A 15587-nucleotide genomic window follows, 5' to 3' on the forward strand; every position below is an offset into this window, starting at 1 on the left:
ATGCTAAGGGCGTAGGGGCCGACAGCCAGTTGCTGTGAGTCTAATGAAACCTCCCACAACTTTCTGATATTTGTGGTTAGACGTTCCCTCTGAACTTCTATCTACTACATAGCCTTTATGGGAAAACTGCTTGCTGATGATTTTAGCTGGACAGCGATCCTTTCAGAGTCTCTTTTGGTGCTAGGTACACATAATTTCTCGTTCCAGATTGATTTCCGATTATTAAATCTCCGTTAGAATGTTAGAAGGAAACAAAAAGCCCCTAAACCTGACTCTTCCCTTATCTTTCTAGAAGAGGCTTTGTTTCAAGTTTAGCCAGAACTAAAAGCGAAGTGTTAAAACTTCAAGTATGCTCTCTAGAAAGAAAATTGTTTGATTTAAATCTCCTGAGACAAACCAGCTATATGCCTCTGAAATCACTGCATATGAAAAGCTTGATCACCAGAATATTTATAGGCATGGCAGAAAGGGAGAGTAAGTATAAGAAATGTGTCCAATAACAAAATTCATTTAAAACATTCAATTTTGGTGAAAACCCTCAAAAGAACTTTTAAACAGCTGAGTTTCTGGCAGCTTATAACTAAACTTTACATAGAAAATACTATTGTCTATTTACATACTACTGTAAGTTTCGAGCAAATTGTTTTCTTGTTTGTTTTAGGGACTGTTCTTTTTATGGACTGCATTTTCTAATGAGTCTAAAGCGCTTTTTTTGCATTACATGATTTCTCAAAACTAGTGCACCCTCCTGATGATGAAAGTAGACTCCAGATCGCTTGTGGAAAATTCGGGAAAGATAGATTTTTAACCAGTAATGAAATGATACCCGACTTTCTAACCTCAGCCCAGACCTTCTGACAAAATACCCTATGACATCACCGTACAACCCCACAGCAGGCCTGAGCAGCACTTTGGGTCTCTTAGAGTTCCCACATTTTCTTCTTCCTGGTTTGGTTGACCTTCAGCTGGTGATGAGCAGCCCCCAGCCCATGGGGCTGGTGAGTCCACTCAGGTCTGTAATCCCGCCCACAGCCAAAAAGCTGGGTCAGTGTTACTACTTTTCAGTATGCCTTATACCTTTAAAAGGAGTGTTTTCCCATTGAAATTCTTCAGCTCAACAAAATTAGCAATGTCAACTGGAAGAATGCGCGTGCACACACACAACATGGGGTTCAGTAAAGCTATTGCTGTTTTTATTTTGAATTTTCAGTTGCCGTTCACCAACATTTTTATTTCGCCAGATTTGTCCTCTGTAACAAAGGAGTTACAAGGCCATGAAGCTACATACAGATACATAGAAAAGCACACACAAGTACATGAAACTACAAGTAGAGCAACTGTTGGTTCGTGGTTCATGGTTCAGATGCATCTTGTTGACCTCTTTAAGGGAAATCGAAGAGCTTTTACCTTCTTCCTTGGAGTCCAATGTCTTGTATTCATTTGGCTGTTTATGAAGCATCTACTATTACATTGGCTGATTCCCTTCAGTTGCAAAAGGAATTAAGAGGGGCGCGTGGGTGGCTCAGTCGTTAGGCGTCTGCCTTCGGCTCAGGTCATGGTCCCAGGGTCCTGGGATCAAGCCCCACATCGGGCTCCCTGATCGGCTGGAAGCCTGCTTCTCCCTCTCCCACTCCCCCTACTTGTGTTTCCTCTCTCTCTGTGTCTCTCTCTGTCAAATAAATAAATAAAATCTTTAAAAAAAAAGGGGGGGGGGGAATTAAGAAACGTAACACCTAGTAGTTGGCCTACACTGTACTGTAAAAGAGGAAAACAAAACAATCCATGGTCCTTAGCCCTGAAGAACCTGCGGTGTATTCTAAGCTCCCTTGAACAGTGTCCTGTTATTGAAAGTTTGGGGTAGTTTGGAAACTTGTGGACTCCAGATTTAGTGCTCAGGCCAAAACTTTTGTTTTCTGACTTTACAATGCATTGTTATCCAAGGTTGACAAGGTCCTGCTTTCCCTGCTGCAGTCAGTCTGGGGTCTCATTTAGAAAAAACTCACAGCTGTGTCATACAGTACTCTCCCTCCAGATCCCCTTTTTGACCCCTCACCCCCACCCTAGTTTTGGTGAACTATCACTTCCGGCACCAGCATCTTCGGATCTTCTTCAGAGGACTGCCCCTAGACTGTGGTAACCCATTCTGTCCACACCTGGAAATTCACATCCCCCTGGGACAGCCTGAAACCAATGGCTGATCTGTGGTCCTTTGGCTCAGGTCCTGGTGGCTCTGCGGTGTAGATGATCCTCCTGAGTCCCCTGTGGGTCAGGCTGTAGCTACCCACTGCTGCGCACTCTGCCTTTCCTTGGCTCCTCTCCTGCCTGACCTGCTCCCCCCCCACTCCCTTACCCATCTCTCCCAGAAGCAGTTCCTTAGTAGGTCCCTCATCTCAGGGTTGGCTTCTGGGGAACACAACCTAGGATATGTGCAGCTTTCAGGGAGTATCTAGGACACATCATAAAAGAACTTTGACCACTTCCTTCCTTGGTGTTGAAACGAAGTTGCCCTTTGCTTCTGCGCCCCTCTGCCGGCACTAAAGGATTCTTGTGTTTGGTCTGATCTTCTAGGTGACACAGCGGCCCAGTTCCCATAAGATGAGGTGTCTTTTCCGAATTAGCTTCGTCCCAAAGGATCCAATTGACCTTTTAAGGAGAGATCCAGTTGCTTTCGAATATCTCTATGTTCAGGTATGTGAGAATTTGAGCACGTTTTATATTAATATTGGGGGATAAATTAAATGTGGCATGTTGCCCCTAAATTCTTTCATTTGGCATCTTCTTTCTTTGTCCCCCACCCCAAGCTCCGTGCATTGTGAAATGATTCCATGGTGTTTTTTTTTAATTTTCCCTTTGGATTTTGAAATCATTTCATACTTAAGAGCAAGTTGCAAGAGTAGTAAAAGAACTCTTTGATAATCTTCACCCAGATTCACCAGTTGTTCACATTTTACCATATTTACTTTATCTTTAGTGAGAACACATGTTCCCCCGTGTGTGCATGCATGCGTGCACACACACACGTTATTTTTCTAAACCACATGAATGTCATTTTCCAAATCCTGCTCATTTACCCCTAACTACTTTAGTGTGTATTTCCTAGTAGCAAAGACATTTTCTTATATAATCATGGCATAATTAACAAAATAAGAAAATTTAACACTGATACATTTCTGTCCTAGTGTACAATCTATATCCAGATTTTGCCTACTGTCCCCAAAATGGCCTTTTTCTTCTAGAAATTCATTTTCTTCTAGAACAGGATCCACGCCAGGATCTCATTTTGCATCTAGTTGTCATGTCACTTCAATCTCCTTAAGTCCAGACTATTCCTTAGTCTTTCTTTGACTTCTAACACCTTGACAGTTTTAAGGAGTACTGGTCAGTTATTTTGTAGCAATCTCTCAATTTGGGTGTCTGTGAGGTTTTCTCCTGATTAGGTTGAGGTTATGTTATTTGGGCAGAAGAAAGACATGCGTGACTTCATGTCCTAATTAGTGCACCACACTGGGGGGCATATGATGTCCATTTGTCCCCGTAATGATGAGGTTAACTTTGACTCTTGGTTACAGTGATGTTCTCCAAATTTATCCATTCAGAAGTTACTAGTTTTTTTGTAATTAATAAGTAATTTGTGGAGAGGCACTTGCAACTCTCTTAATACCCTTTCACTCACTGGTTTTAGTATTCACTGATGGTTCTTGCCAGAATCCATTATTACTGCAAGGGTTCAGAATGATGATTTTTCTAATTCCATTATTTCTTCTTCATTTATTAATTAGCATTCTACTATAAAAAAGATTTTCTTTCCCTTCTCCTTTATTTACTCATTTACTCATTCACTTTTTTTTTTTTTTTGGTGCTTCGATTGTTCTGAAATGTGATATTCCTTATAACGGAATAATTAATTTCAAGGCAATAAGATTTTAAGAAAATGGTATCTTTTGCAGACTGACTATCTCCAGTTCTGGGTTATAATTCTCAAAAAACAAGGCTTCAAGAGATGAGAATCTTTGCTAGTTTGCCCCAGAGGGAATTTATTTGTTTGACATTTAGGAGATGTTCCTGTATTTTTCCATAACTGCTTCCCATTACTCTCACTTAAATTCCCAGTACAATCACATTAAACAGTAAGAACCTGTTTACCTGAAGTTTAAGCATCTCACATTAGATCTACTCAAAGAGACTGTAAACCTAAATGTAACCTCCCCTGACAAAAAAAGGAGAAAATGCCAAAGCAAGGCAAAAAAAAAAACCCAGCATTCTTCCCACAATTGCAGAGTTGTCCTAACTGAGGACCACATACGTCGTATCTGTCAGTGTCTATGTGAGTGTATTCTGAAATCACCTGGCAGGCATGCCTGTATAAGGCAAGGATTTCTGGAGCCGTAAGAAATAAAAAGCAAAGAAGTTGGAAAAAGAAACCTTTGTTAATTCTGGGTAGTTGATACACTGGTTTTTGTTTTCCTATTCTCAACATTTTCTTGTATATTTCAAAACTTTTGTGGGCTTTAAAAAGTTGAGTGGAAAAAGAAAACAGGTAGAAGATGGCGGAGAGACATAGACAGGATAAATGCCAGAGGTTAGGAATGGTGACATAAATTAAAGTGGCAATAAGCCCTAGAGAACAGAAATTAAGCTGAAGGAGAAAAAAGCAGAATATGTACCAGAACATTCCAGCAGATGGGGCACTAAGGGCAAGACCCGCTTAAACATTCCCCACCTCAGTGGTCTTTGGAAGAGACTGTGGTACTTGCAGCTCAGTAGGATGATTAATGTTCATGAAGAGAACCCTGCGTCATTTGGAAAAGGCAAGTCCTATTCAGCATACCCTGTTCATCAAGTAAAGAAATGTGCGGTGCACCTTACACCGTTTTCTACCCAGAACAGTGAAACTGTCATGACCTGGGTTTTTTAAATGTTCAACTTTGGTCACCTGGACCCCTCAACTATATGCCCCCTTCCCCGGCAGGCCGAATAACCCAGATGTGACTGCCTCATCCCCCTACTCCTGTGAAGACCCAACCCTGGTCTCTGCCATAGCAGCTCAGAGGATATGCTAGGTCTTTTAGCTTGTTAGTTGCAAGGAAGTAGTTATAGGTGCCAGTCAGCACATTGGATGCGTTCACTTGTCGTTCCCTATAATTACGTATGCCTCCCATTCACAAGATGATGTTTCCAAACCATTTTACTCTTCTCCTGTTCTAAACATCCCATTTAAAAATGCCCATTGCATTTACAAAAGAGGAATGTGGTTGTGTTTCCCCTACAGAGGACCGACCTCTTAGGTAGACCAGAGGTACTGCTGAGCACGATTCTTTTTTTAAGGCGTGTCTACTCAAATCTGATGCAGTGCATAGAGAGCTTCCTTATTCAAAAGATACACTTTTTATACCTGTGTGACTGCACTAAGAAGCGGAAAACCTGCCCGGTGATCTTGCCCAGGGACTCAAAAAACACGGATGACGTTTCTGCTTTCCCACCTTGGCTGTTGCATGGCTGGTGGGCTAGCCAGTCACCCCTTCAAGGAGTAGCCAATGGAGGGAGGGAGGAAGGTGGGAAGCCATGTGTGGTGGACCAAAATTAAGCTACCATCATCTCCTATGTCCTCCACCGAGAATAGGAAATGAGAATTTCTTGGCATCAGACTCTGTTTCACAGAATGTGAGGTATGGTCTAAAATAACTTATCTGTCTGACATAAGTCAGTGGATCTGCAAATGGTGCTGGGTGCCCATATCGATTCTAAGGCACTAAAAAGATGCAGTAAAATTAGCCTAGAGAACAAAAGAGTAAACAGAAACGATATAGATCATATTACAAAGACCAAACTCCATTCAGCTTTGTGGGTTCCTATTGAGGACAATAGCCATTGACTCTAGATGAACCATGACAATGAAAACAGGGGTACTATCTGCTAACCTCCTGCTCGCTAATGGGCTGTGAGGTATTTTACAGATTTTAGCATATATAGTAACAGAAAACCCTAACCACTCGGACTGTTGAAGTTCATGATTACCTGTCCGCTATCTAGGAAGAAAAAGATGGTTACAATGATTCGTAAACAGGACAACACCTAAGAGGCTACGAAATGTTTTAAAACACTTGGTGCAGCGTTGGTTTCCTTTTTAATATCTAACATGTCCATTGTAAATGAACTTTCTTAGGCCTAAGTAGAGTCTGTGATGTGAGGACCTCCATTCAGCAAAGCCATGAGCACCATTTGCTTGTGTTGACTGTATTTTAAGTCCTGTAGTTATGAGTAATAAAAGCATGATCTGTCCCACACAATATATATGTCAGACTTCACACTAATTCTCCAGGATCCGTCTGAACTAATTATATAATGTAATTAAGTGACTAATCACCTTGACAAAAACCTCACCCAGAAGTCTGGTTAAACACAGGGTATGAAAAGGGTGGGAAACAACAGTCCCAGTCACAACTCTTCGGAGAAGTTATAGTGGTGACTCACCCTAATAAAGCGCATTCCAGTTTATGCAACATCCTTAAGAGGTGTGCCAGCAACCTTGAGAGTTAGCCCACTTTTCAGGTAAGAAAACAGACTTGAGAGATGAAATGCCATGTTCAAGGTCATTCGATTAGTAGTTGACAAAGCATAGGCTCAAAGCTTTTGTCTCTAAGTCCTATGCTAAACTCCTGTTTCACACATGACCTGCAATAGCAGTCCTAGGAGAAAGCCGTTTATTAAAATGATTTACCAGCGAGCATCAAGGGCTTGTGATGGCCTGGCACTGTGCCCGGGGGCTTCCCCCACCTCCCCCTCACAAGAGCTCCACCCCATGGTGCCCCTTTATGGACACCCCTAGGCACTGGGAAGTAACTGAGCAACCCAAAACTAGAACAAAATGGCAGCCTGGAATGGCACTCAGAGGGGGCCTTCACTCAGCCCGCCCTGTGTCCCGCCCCCTGTCAGACCTGCTTCCAGTGAGGAGTGCTTGCGGTCCTGACAGGTGTAAGGTGTGAAGGAGAAGCAAAGGTAGAAGACCGTATGAAGGATGGAGGCAGGAAGAGAATGGGACTTCCCTCTTAGGGGTGAAGGGATAAGCCGAGAAGCACGAACCTGGACCGTGGGGACAGAGCATGCGTTGTACGGCCCCACTAGGGCATGGGTAAGTATTTGAAGGGTAAATATTGTGCACAGAAACCATATAGCGGTACGTGTTCGCACTGAGTCAAGTCAACATAGGAAGGGGTCACAAATGTGCTGTTCTTGGAAAAGAGCCAAACAGAGTCTGAGACAGTTTTTGCATTTGAAATCTCGGAACAAGGCAAACAAGGAAGAAGGAGGCTAAATATCATATTTTCTAGTCCAAAAGCCTAGTTTTCCAGAACAAAAATGCATACGCACACATAGGCAGAATGTAATGAAGCAATGCCGTGCTTCCCGGCAATGTGCAGCTCCGTGCTCTGCTCCTAACGAGTGAGCACGCCACTGGAAAGCCAGTCACTGGGGTCACACAGGACTTGGCACGTTTCTCAGCCCCTCTTCAATTTGATGCTCATCACCCTGTGATGTAGGCATCTCCCTCTTACAGATGAGCAAACTGAGGCCCAGGGATATGGGATGACGCCCTCAGAGTCCCAGCAGGGGCAGGCACCACTGGAATGAACCGAGGATTTCAATAGCAACCCTTTACTGAGCGCACCAGTGCACTGCGATGATATGTAGCTCATTCAGTCTTGGCACCACCCCCAGTGAGGTCTTTGGCACGAATCCCCATTGCACAGATGAGTAAACTGAGGCTGCAAGAGGAAAGTGGTTGAAGTTACATGCGCGGGGGGCATTGGTGAAGCCAAGATTCCGAAGCAGAGGGGTGTGAGTCCAGAGCTGCTCCTGTCCATTGCCTTGCTAACTCCACCTCCCAAAAGCTGCTCTAGATAGCGAAGAGGAAGTTAAAGACGTTGGTGACGACAGCCGTGTATGCCTACAAACACTTAAAACGTACCAGGTAGAGTCCTAAGGGCTTTACGTTGTTCAGCCATTTAATCCTCACCATAACCCTGTGAATGGGCAGCAGTATTGTCCCCAATTTACAAAAGAGGAAACTGAGGCACGGAACAATTTAAGGAGCTTGCCCAAGTCTCCACCCCTCTGTAGTGGAAGAATAGGGTTCGAACCCAGCATTCCAACCCCAGCAGAAGGCACTTGGTGCTGTCCGTGCTTTGCGTGTTCCATTGCGGCACCTGTGTTTGGAGACCAAGCTACATTCCTATTATTCTTACAAAAAGCTAAGTATTTAAATAGCAGCTCACTTGTCGATGAATGTTGGATGTTTTGTGTGGTCTCTGTGTGTGTGCATGCAGCCCAGTTCAGACTGGGCTCCAAGCGGCCTGGTGGAAGTGTTTCCACGTTTGGCCTCCTCGCCTTTGAAGCCAAGGTTGGAACTGTGGGGAAGTGCGGGTCACCTGTCCCCGAGACAGCGCGCTGCAGCCCATTCTTTGACCCGTGGCGCCCTCTGCTGGTCTCTTTTTGCAGAGCTGTAACGACGTCGTGCAGGAGCGGTTTGGGCCTGAGCTGAAATACGACATAGCCCTGCGGCTGGCAGCTCTGCAAATGTACATCGCAACCGTTACCACCAAGCAAACGCAGAAGATCTCTCTCAAATACATCGAGTAAGTGTTGAGCCTCAGAGCCGTTTCAGGCACAAGGATGCTGCCTCCGTAACGCCCAAGTGCAATTTGTGACGTGTCTCTATTTCCAAAATTGATCTTGTTTGTGGAAGGGCTTTTGTTCAACATGGGCACAATGTATGAACATCGTGTTCGTTTTGGGTGGAAGAGATCCACTTCTTACATAATCCACCTTTAGCGAAGTGTGGTTAAAAGGAGGATCAGATTTCAAATGAAGCATACGTTTTAGAAGTCCTAAACGGACTTGATTTTAAGCCAAGCTTTGGTCTCCGTGCTTTTCAGACATGAAGGTCTTTGATTCTCATGACGTCCCTAGGAGAGCAGTAGCATTTTAGCTGTATTTTACAGATGAGCCAACCCAGGCACCGTAGGACAAGGGACCTTGCCCGAGTCACACGGCTACTAGCTAGAGGGCTCAGGATTCGAACCCAGGCAGTGCAGCTCCACATGGCGCTCCACGTTCGTGTGATCAGTGGAAGCACCCGTGTTTAGAAAGTGGCCCGCATTACCTGAGATCGCTTCAGGGGGCTAAAGGGCAGTATCAAAGTAACGCTCTCGGTCACAATCAGGAAGGATGGTATTTGTAGCAAAAAAACTGTAATGGTGGGAAAGGGTGCTACGCGATCAAACTTGGCTTTGGGATTCGAATGTTGTTTGGGAAATGTGACTGCCTTCTCTGGCTTGCCATCAGCATATACTCCGACCTCTTTGGCCGGAGAAGATCCCCGCTTAGAAATAAGCAGTTTGTGTTGCCTTCAGTTAGGTCTCCTTAAGGGTGGTCCTTTCAAAGAGAAGCCTGTCGCCCGGTCTGTCGGCTTCCCGGTGGTAGGTGATTCAGAAGCCTGCAGCCGCCACAACTCTCTTAATCTTGGCAGCGCTGATGCTAAAGAAAGGAACGCTCGTATTTCAAAGTTTATGGCAGGACTGAAGCCACATCTCCACCTAACACTAAAAGCCTTAGAGCCCTCTCCATCTGCACAAGTGATGTACAAGCTCATTGAAATCCCACCTTCCCAAGAAGCTGTAAAGCCTTTCTAAATTCCCGCGTGCCAGCTTGACCCACCAGGGAACAAAGTGGCTGCTTCTCAACAGACCTCGTGAGCCTGTGTGCGGGAGGATGAGAGCTCCAGGTCGCTGACTCCGAGGCCTGTGTTCTCACGACTCTCAGTTCTCCCGTCTACACCGAGGGACAAATCCTCGTGTGCAATTTGAGAACCTCAGGCCTTCCCTTCTTGGCCCACTCTTGGTCGCAGGTGGCTTATCTCTTTCTTGCCACACAGGCTGTGAGTGTCGCCTGAGAGAGACTCGGCTCACAGAGAGGTCTTACGCTCAGCTGGACACATTCGCTCCCGCATCCGTTCCCCTTTTCGTATGTTCCTGGGCACGGATGATACTGGCCTCCATGTGAAAAGGTGGCCTGAACAACCTGCCGTGGTTTTCAGACCATTAAAATACATTTCTGTTCCGACTGTCTGTCCCCACATTTTACCAGTTGGAATATGGTACAGGCAGAAACCTCCCAGAGATAACTGGCTTGAGTAAGAATGTTCTCATTAATTAATTCACTCACCCAACACCTATTCACTGAGCATTTTATGTGGTATTCATGCTAGGACAGTGGAAAGTACAAATAAGCATAAATTATAATCCTGAGCATAAAGGACTTGTGATCCGATTATAAAGATATGAGGGGGGCCTGGGTGACTCAGTCGGTTGAGCGTCTGACTGCAGTTCAGGTCGTGATCTGGGGATCCTGCTTTGGGCTCCCCACTCAGCAGGGAGCCTGCTTCTCCCTCTCCCTCTGCCCCTCCCCCTGCTTGTATGTATGCGTGCACTCTCTCAAATAAATAAATGAAATCTTTAAAAAAAGATATGAAAAGTTATGATTTAAAATACTGATACAAGTAGAATTACCAGGCACCCCATAAGGAGTGCCAGGTGATGGGTAGAAATATGTGCAAGTGGAGGAGAAGGAGGACATGGTGATCATGAAAAACCCCATCTTAACTAGCGATGGCATGGATGGTCAGGTGGGGGAAGGCCATCTCCCTACCCTTCTTTGGAGAGGATCTGGCACAGGAGAAATAACCAAACCTTGACGGTCTTTACAGTATTTAGGAGACACTGGTTGGGTACCTGACCAATGAGGATGGAGTTCATAGAGTTCAAAATACGGAGCACTGTTGGGCTAGGGTTGTAGTCATTGCTGGGGAAATGGACCCTTCACAAACCTGTATTAATTAACCCAGTCCTATCTGTCTGTTTTTCTTGTATATGAACACCTATTGGTGACGTTTGCACCTCCCCATCAGTGCCACACATACTTAAGGGTCATGAACCCCACCCTGACTCCACACACACACACACACACACACACACACACACACACACACCAGCAAGAAATGTTGCTTGAAGGACCTAGACAGACATCATCTGGCCGGCAGAGAAGAGACGTGTGTATTTCTAGTGAAGCAGCCATTGGGGAGGAGGAAGGGAAGAATGGTTTGGGGGCCTGAAGGAGTTGCATAGGCCCTTCTAAGTGAAGAGAGAATGACCGTGTGGGCTGACAGGGAGTAGTAACAATGGCGATAAACAAAGGAACTGGGAGAAATCGTGTTGGAAATACATACTCAGGTATGTGAATGAATTCAGTGAGACTCTGAGGTGGGTTGGATAAATTGTCTCTTCAATTTCCATTGGTCCCAAAGGCATTCTCCCTGGAGAGGGAAGAATATGTTTCCTTTAAAATGCAAACAGATGTATTACTGTTCAGATAGTATGCTTTCTGTGTGTAAACTCGAAGTTGCTTCCCTAATTGGGGACCTACCTCCATTTCCTGACTTCCTCAGAGTTCGTTTCTTCCAACATACATCAGAGCGCCATTTTGTCGTAGATAACTAATCATCACAAGAATGAAATTAAAGATATGCTCTTTATTGCAGAAAAGAATGGGGATTAGAGACTTTTCTTCCCTCTGCTGTGCTGCAAAGCATGAAAGAGAAGAACATAAAGAAAGCACTTTCACACCTTGTCAAAGCAAATCAAAACTTGGTACCACCGGGTAAAAAGGTATCACATTTGCATCTTAATAGAAAATGGATTTTAAAGAGAAAGGCTTGCGTGCATTTTTAAAAATGTTTAAAATTAGCCCGTGAATAAAATACTTGGCACCATATTTTCATAGGCAGTAACTGTATAACCCCAACCCCCCCCCCCTTTCCCCACTATTAACCTGTTTCTAAGGCTAATGAAAAGTAAGTGTTCTTATGGAAACTTACTTATTTCTTGTAAGCTATGGACTTATTGCACGGAGAGTGTATGTGTTCCCGTGTGCGTGCAAGAGAACCTTGCATAGCCACTGAGACCTTGTGATTAGAGAACAGAATTGCAAGACAATTGTACATTTCCATCGTGCTCTTGCTTACCACTCAGACTGTCTTAAATGCACAGCAGCCAGGAAGAGTCCTCGCAGACCAGATACCGCATTATTTAAACCACGGTTGGTTTGTTGACATTTGGAATCATTCTTTGCTGGGGGAGGGAGAGGGAGGGAGGCCGTCTTGTTTCTTGTGTGATATTTAGCAGCATCCCTGGTCTCTACCTACAAGAAGCCCTCAATCATGACATAGAAAAATGTTTTTAGGCATTGCCAAATGGGCCCTGGGGAACAAAATCACCCCTGGTTGACAACCACTGAATTAAATCTTACTTTCGAAGGGAAGGTAAAATTATTTCTACCATTCACCATCGTTAGTGTTAAAGTCTCCCTTATTTTTTCTTTTATCAGAAGAAACAGAAAGGACATTTTAAAATAGACTGTGGGTCAGAATGGTGAGTTATGTTTATAGGTAATAAAAAGCAAAGGGTTTCAAGAACCAGAAAGAGGAACCTAAAAATACAGGATCTATAAAGTCGGAAGCAGTGTAACAGCCCGAGAGCACTTAATGGTTGATATTGGCCATAGAAACTTGGGTAGCTCTAATACAAATCACTGTTTATGTGGGTAATTCTTTGGTCTTGGTATTGGGTTATAAGTCATTTTTACTGGCTAAAACATACTTATTGCTATTCCCTTCTCACCCCATGGCTTTTTAAAAATGTAAAACCAGGTTTGACGCCTTCCAGCCACGGTTGCCTTACTTCCTCATTTCTGTAAGCATTCAGCTCACAGAAATCTAGCAGGACGTCAAGGATCTCTCAGATTTTGTAGGGGTGCCGGGCTGGCTCAGTGGGTAGAGTGTGCGCCTCTTGATCTCGTGGCCATGATTTCGAGCCCCGCGTTGGGGGTAAAGATTACTCAAATAAGTAAACTTTAAAAAAAGAAAAAGATTTTCCTTTTTTTTTTAAATTTCAGTTCTGATTGGCCCAAAGCTAGTTTCTTTCAATTGGCTCCATAGGATTTTTTCCAAGCATGGCCCACTGGTTTTGTAACAATTCGGTTAACTGCTCTAGGATCTATCTATCTCTGTTTTTCTATAAAGGTCAGTTTCTCTAGCCAAGAGTGAGTGGTTTGCTTTCAAATCAATTTGCAAAGTGCTCTGGGTTTTCGAAAGGAGGAGGATGGCCGAACAGTGCTAACTAACAATGCCATAAAGGGTCATGCATTTAGGTATAGTTAACAACCAAGTACTCCTTTGAGGATGTGGGAATCTCCCTTTTTAAGTCTTTAAAAGATAACTTTTATCTGGATAAATTTTATTTTTTATATCCTCCACGAAACTCAAAAGATGCTTGAGTTGAACTAATCAAACAGGGACTTCTGGCAAGTTCAAACATTTCCCCAATGATTGGAGCACAGAAAGGTCACTTTCCCTGAAAACTTGCAAAAACTCTACCAAACTTGAGATGAGTGCGGAGAGCCTCTTCCACGGGCTGTATGTAGATAGCAGGCGTGTGTTCAAAATGACTCCCACAAGCTCTGTGCACAGGTGAGTCTCCCGTACACGACCCGCGCGGGCCCTATCCACGATTGGAAAGCACCACTCGACTCTTGGAGTCTCCAACGGGGAGACATTTCAGTGGAATATCTTACCATCTTGTTCTCATTTGAGTGCCCTGGCCCAGCATATCCATGTTTATGACCCACCCACCCCCATGCATTTCCCCCCAGATAAAAGGCTTTAATCTGGATGCCTTGACGCAGCCCTTTATCACGAAACCAAATATATAGCAATTTACTTTTGCTCCTTGTCACGCCCCATCTGTTGGCAGTGAGAGCACCCCGGTTCCCAGTGGTGTTTAGCTGGTCTCCAGCAGAAACCGGACCACACCCACTGGAATTAACACCTGAGGTTTCTTTTCTCTCCTCAGCTCTCTGCACTGCAAGCCAAGGTCCACTATCTCAAGTTCCTCAGTGACCTTCGACTGTATGGGGGTCGTGTGTTCAAGGCAACGTTAGTGGTAATTGCTTTTTCTTGCTTTCTCTCTCGGGAGCTACAGATGCCTGCAGAATGTCACTGCCATAGGCTGTCTTGAACGAGCTGCCTTTGACAAAAGCAAATCAGCTGTGAATCTTTTCCAGCCTTCATTTCTAATCGACTGCAGCACAGTCTGGAAATATCAGAAGAAATGTTAAACTAGATAGCGCCACTGCAGAATGCCCTAGAAAAAGAAATATGAAGAACCAAGAGAATCGATGCACTCTAACAATGGCCTTCTTTTAAACCATTGGGCCAGAAGTTGCTTTCATGCTAAAAAAGAAAAAAAAAGTCCTTATTTCTAAAAGTGTCTCATGATTATGAATATATGTGCTATGATAACATTTATTTTCTACATTATTCATAATTGATCAGCACCTCGAAGCAATCGTAATGCCTGGTTCTTCTAATTGGATGATTTAGTACAATATAATCGAGAAATACTTGCTAAAGAAAATGTAATCTTATAAGAACAGACTCTCAGGCTCAACTCTGCATGGTGCTTTAGAGGTCTAGGATTTTTAGGCTTTGTCCACATCTCTCAGCAGGCGGAAAAGCGCTCGGAAGTGACTCTCCTGGTTGGGCCCCGATATGGCATAAGCCACGTCATAAACACCAAAACCAATCTGGTGGCTCTTTTAGCCGACTTCAGCCACGTCAACAGAATCGAGATGTTTACCGAGGAGGACAGCTTGGTGCGGGTGGAGCTGCACGTGCTGGATGTGAAGGTAAATCTTTCAGCTGTTGACATGGCGCCTTGATCTGAATAGCTCATTTGTGATAACACCGCTAATATTTACAAAGCGGTTGACATTGTACTGTGGGCAGAGGATCAGAAATGTGAGGAGGTACAGAGAAAAATCACCCAACTCTGGCCCGAGGGCTCCAGTCCTCACTAAAGAGCCATGTAATCTGGGGAAAAGTTGCTCAGCTTCTTTATCTATACATGAGAAAGCCAACGAGTTCGTTTCTAAGGTCCGTTGTAGCTCCCGAGTGCATGAATCATAGAGAGTGGGAAGGTTTTTCCCTGCTAGCCTTCTAGAATATTCCTGTGCAGAGAGTCAGGGAGATTTTTCCCAACTTTGTTTAGAACTCCTGTTCGGCCCGTGTGTGTTTATTCTTTGGGGAAAGCTGAGCATTTCAGTCTGTCTTTTTGTGCTATAGCCATTAGTACTGACTGAACAGCGGGCCCCTATGAATGTCATGGCCATTCCATTTAAAACAACAATCTGACATAGTCCTCAAAGGGCAGAACTCGACTCCCGAAACAGAAGTTGACGGGAAATAATCCAGGTCCCCTGCACACAACCTTTCTGTCCCAGTAGTAGATGAGTCATTGGATTTTGGCCATGTTAACACATCTATGTTTCCATGGAGAAAAGGAAACCGTGTCAACCAGGAGGAGTGCTCTGAGAACAGGAGAGGGTTCTGTACACAGCAAATCGAAAAGACTCTGTGTACTCTGCAGCGGGAAGAAGTGACCACGGAAGGGAGAGTATGGAGTTCAGACATGGTGGCC

The 15587-nt window shown here is 44.3% G+C and overlaps 1 protein-coding gene across 7 annotated transcripts in view; it reads left to right on the top strand.

The window, feature by feature from the left end:
* The window catches only part of FRMPD4 (FERM and PDZ domain containing 4), an 836952-nt gene that overhangs the window by 806497 nt on the left and 14868 nt on the right, over positions 1–15587 (top strand). For all 7 annotated transcript variants that reach the window (XM_032391205.1, XM_032391208.1, XM_032391207.1 and 4 more), the window contains 5 exons: positions 2569–2688; positions 8497–8633; positions 11594–11720; positions 13962–14051; positions 14614–14796. In XM_032391205.1, coding sequence (XP_032247096.1) covers positions 2569–2688; positions 8497–8633; positions 11594–11720; positions 13962–14051; positions 14614–14796 — 657 coding nt within the window. The remainder of the gene's footprint in view (positions 1–2568; positions 2689–8496; positions 8634–11593; positions 11721–13961; positions 14052–14613; positions 14797–15587) is intronic.

This window comes from Phoca vitulina, unplaced genomic scaffold, assembly GCF_004348235.1.
Source record: "Phoca vitulina isolate PV1807 unplaced genomic scaffold, GSC_HSeal_1.0 scaffold60, whole genome shotgun sequence".
NCBI lineage: Eukaryota > Metazoa > Chordata > Mammalia > Carnivora > Phocidae > Phoca > Phoca vitulina.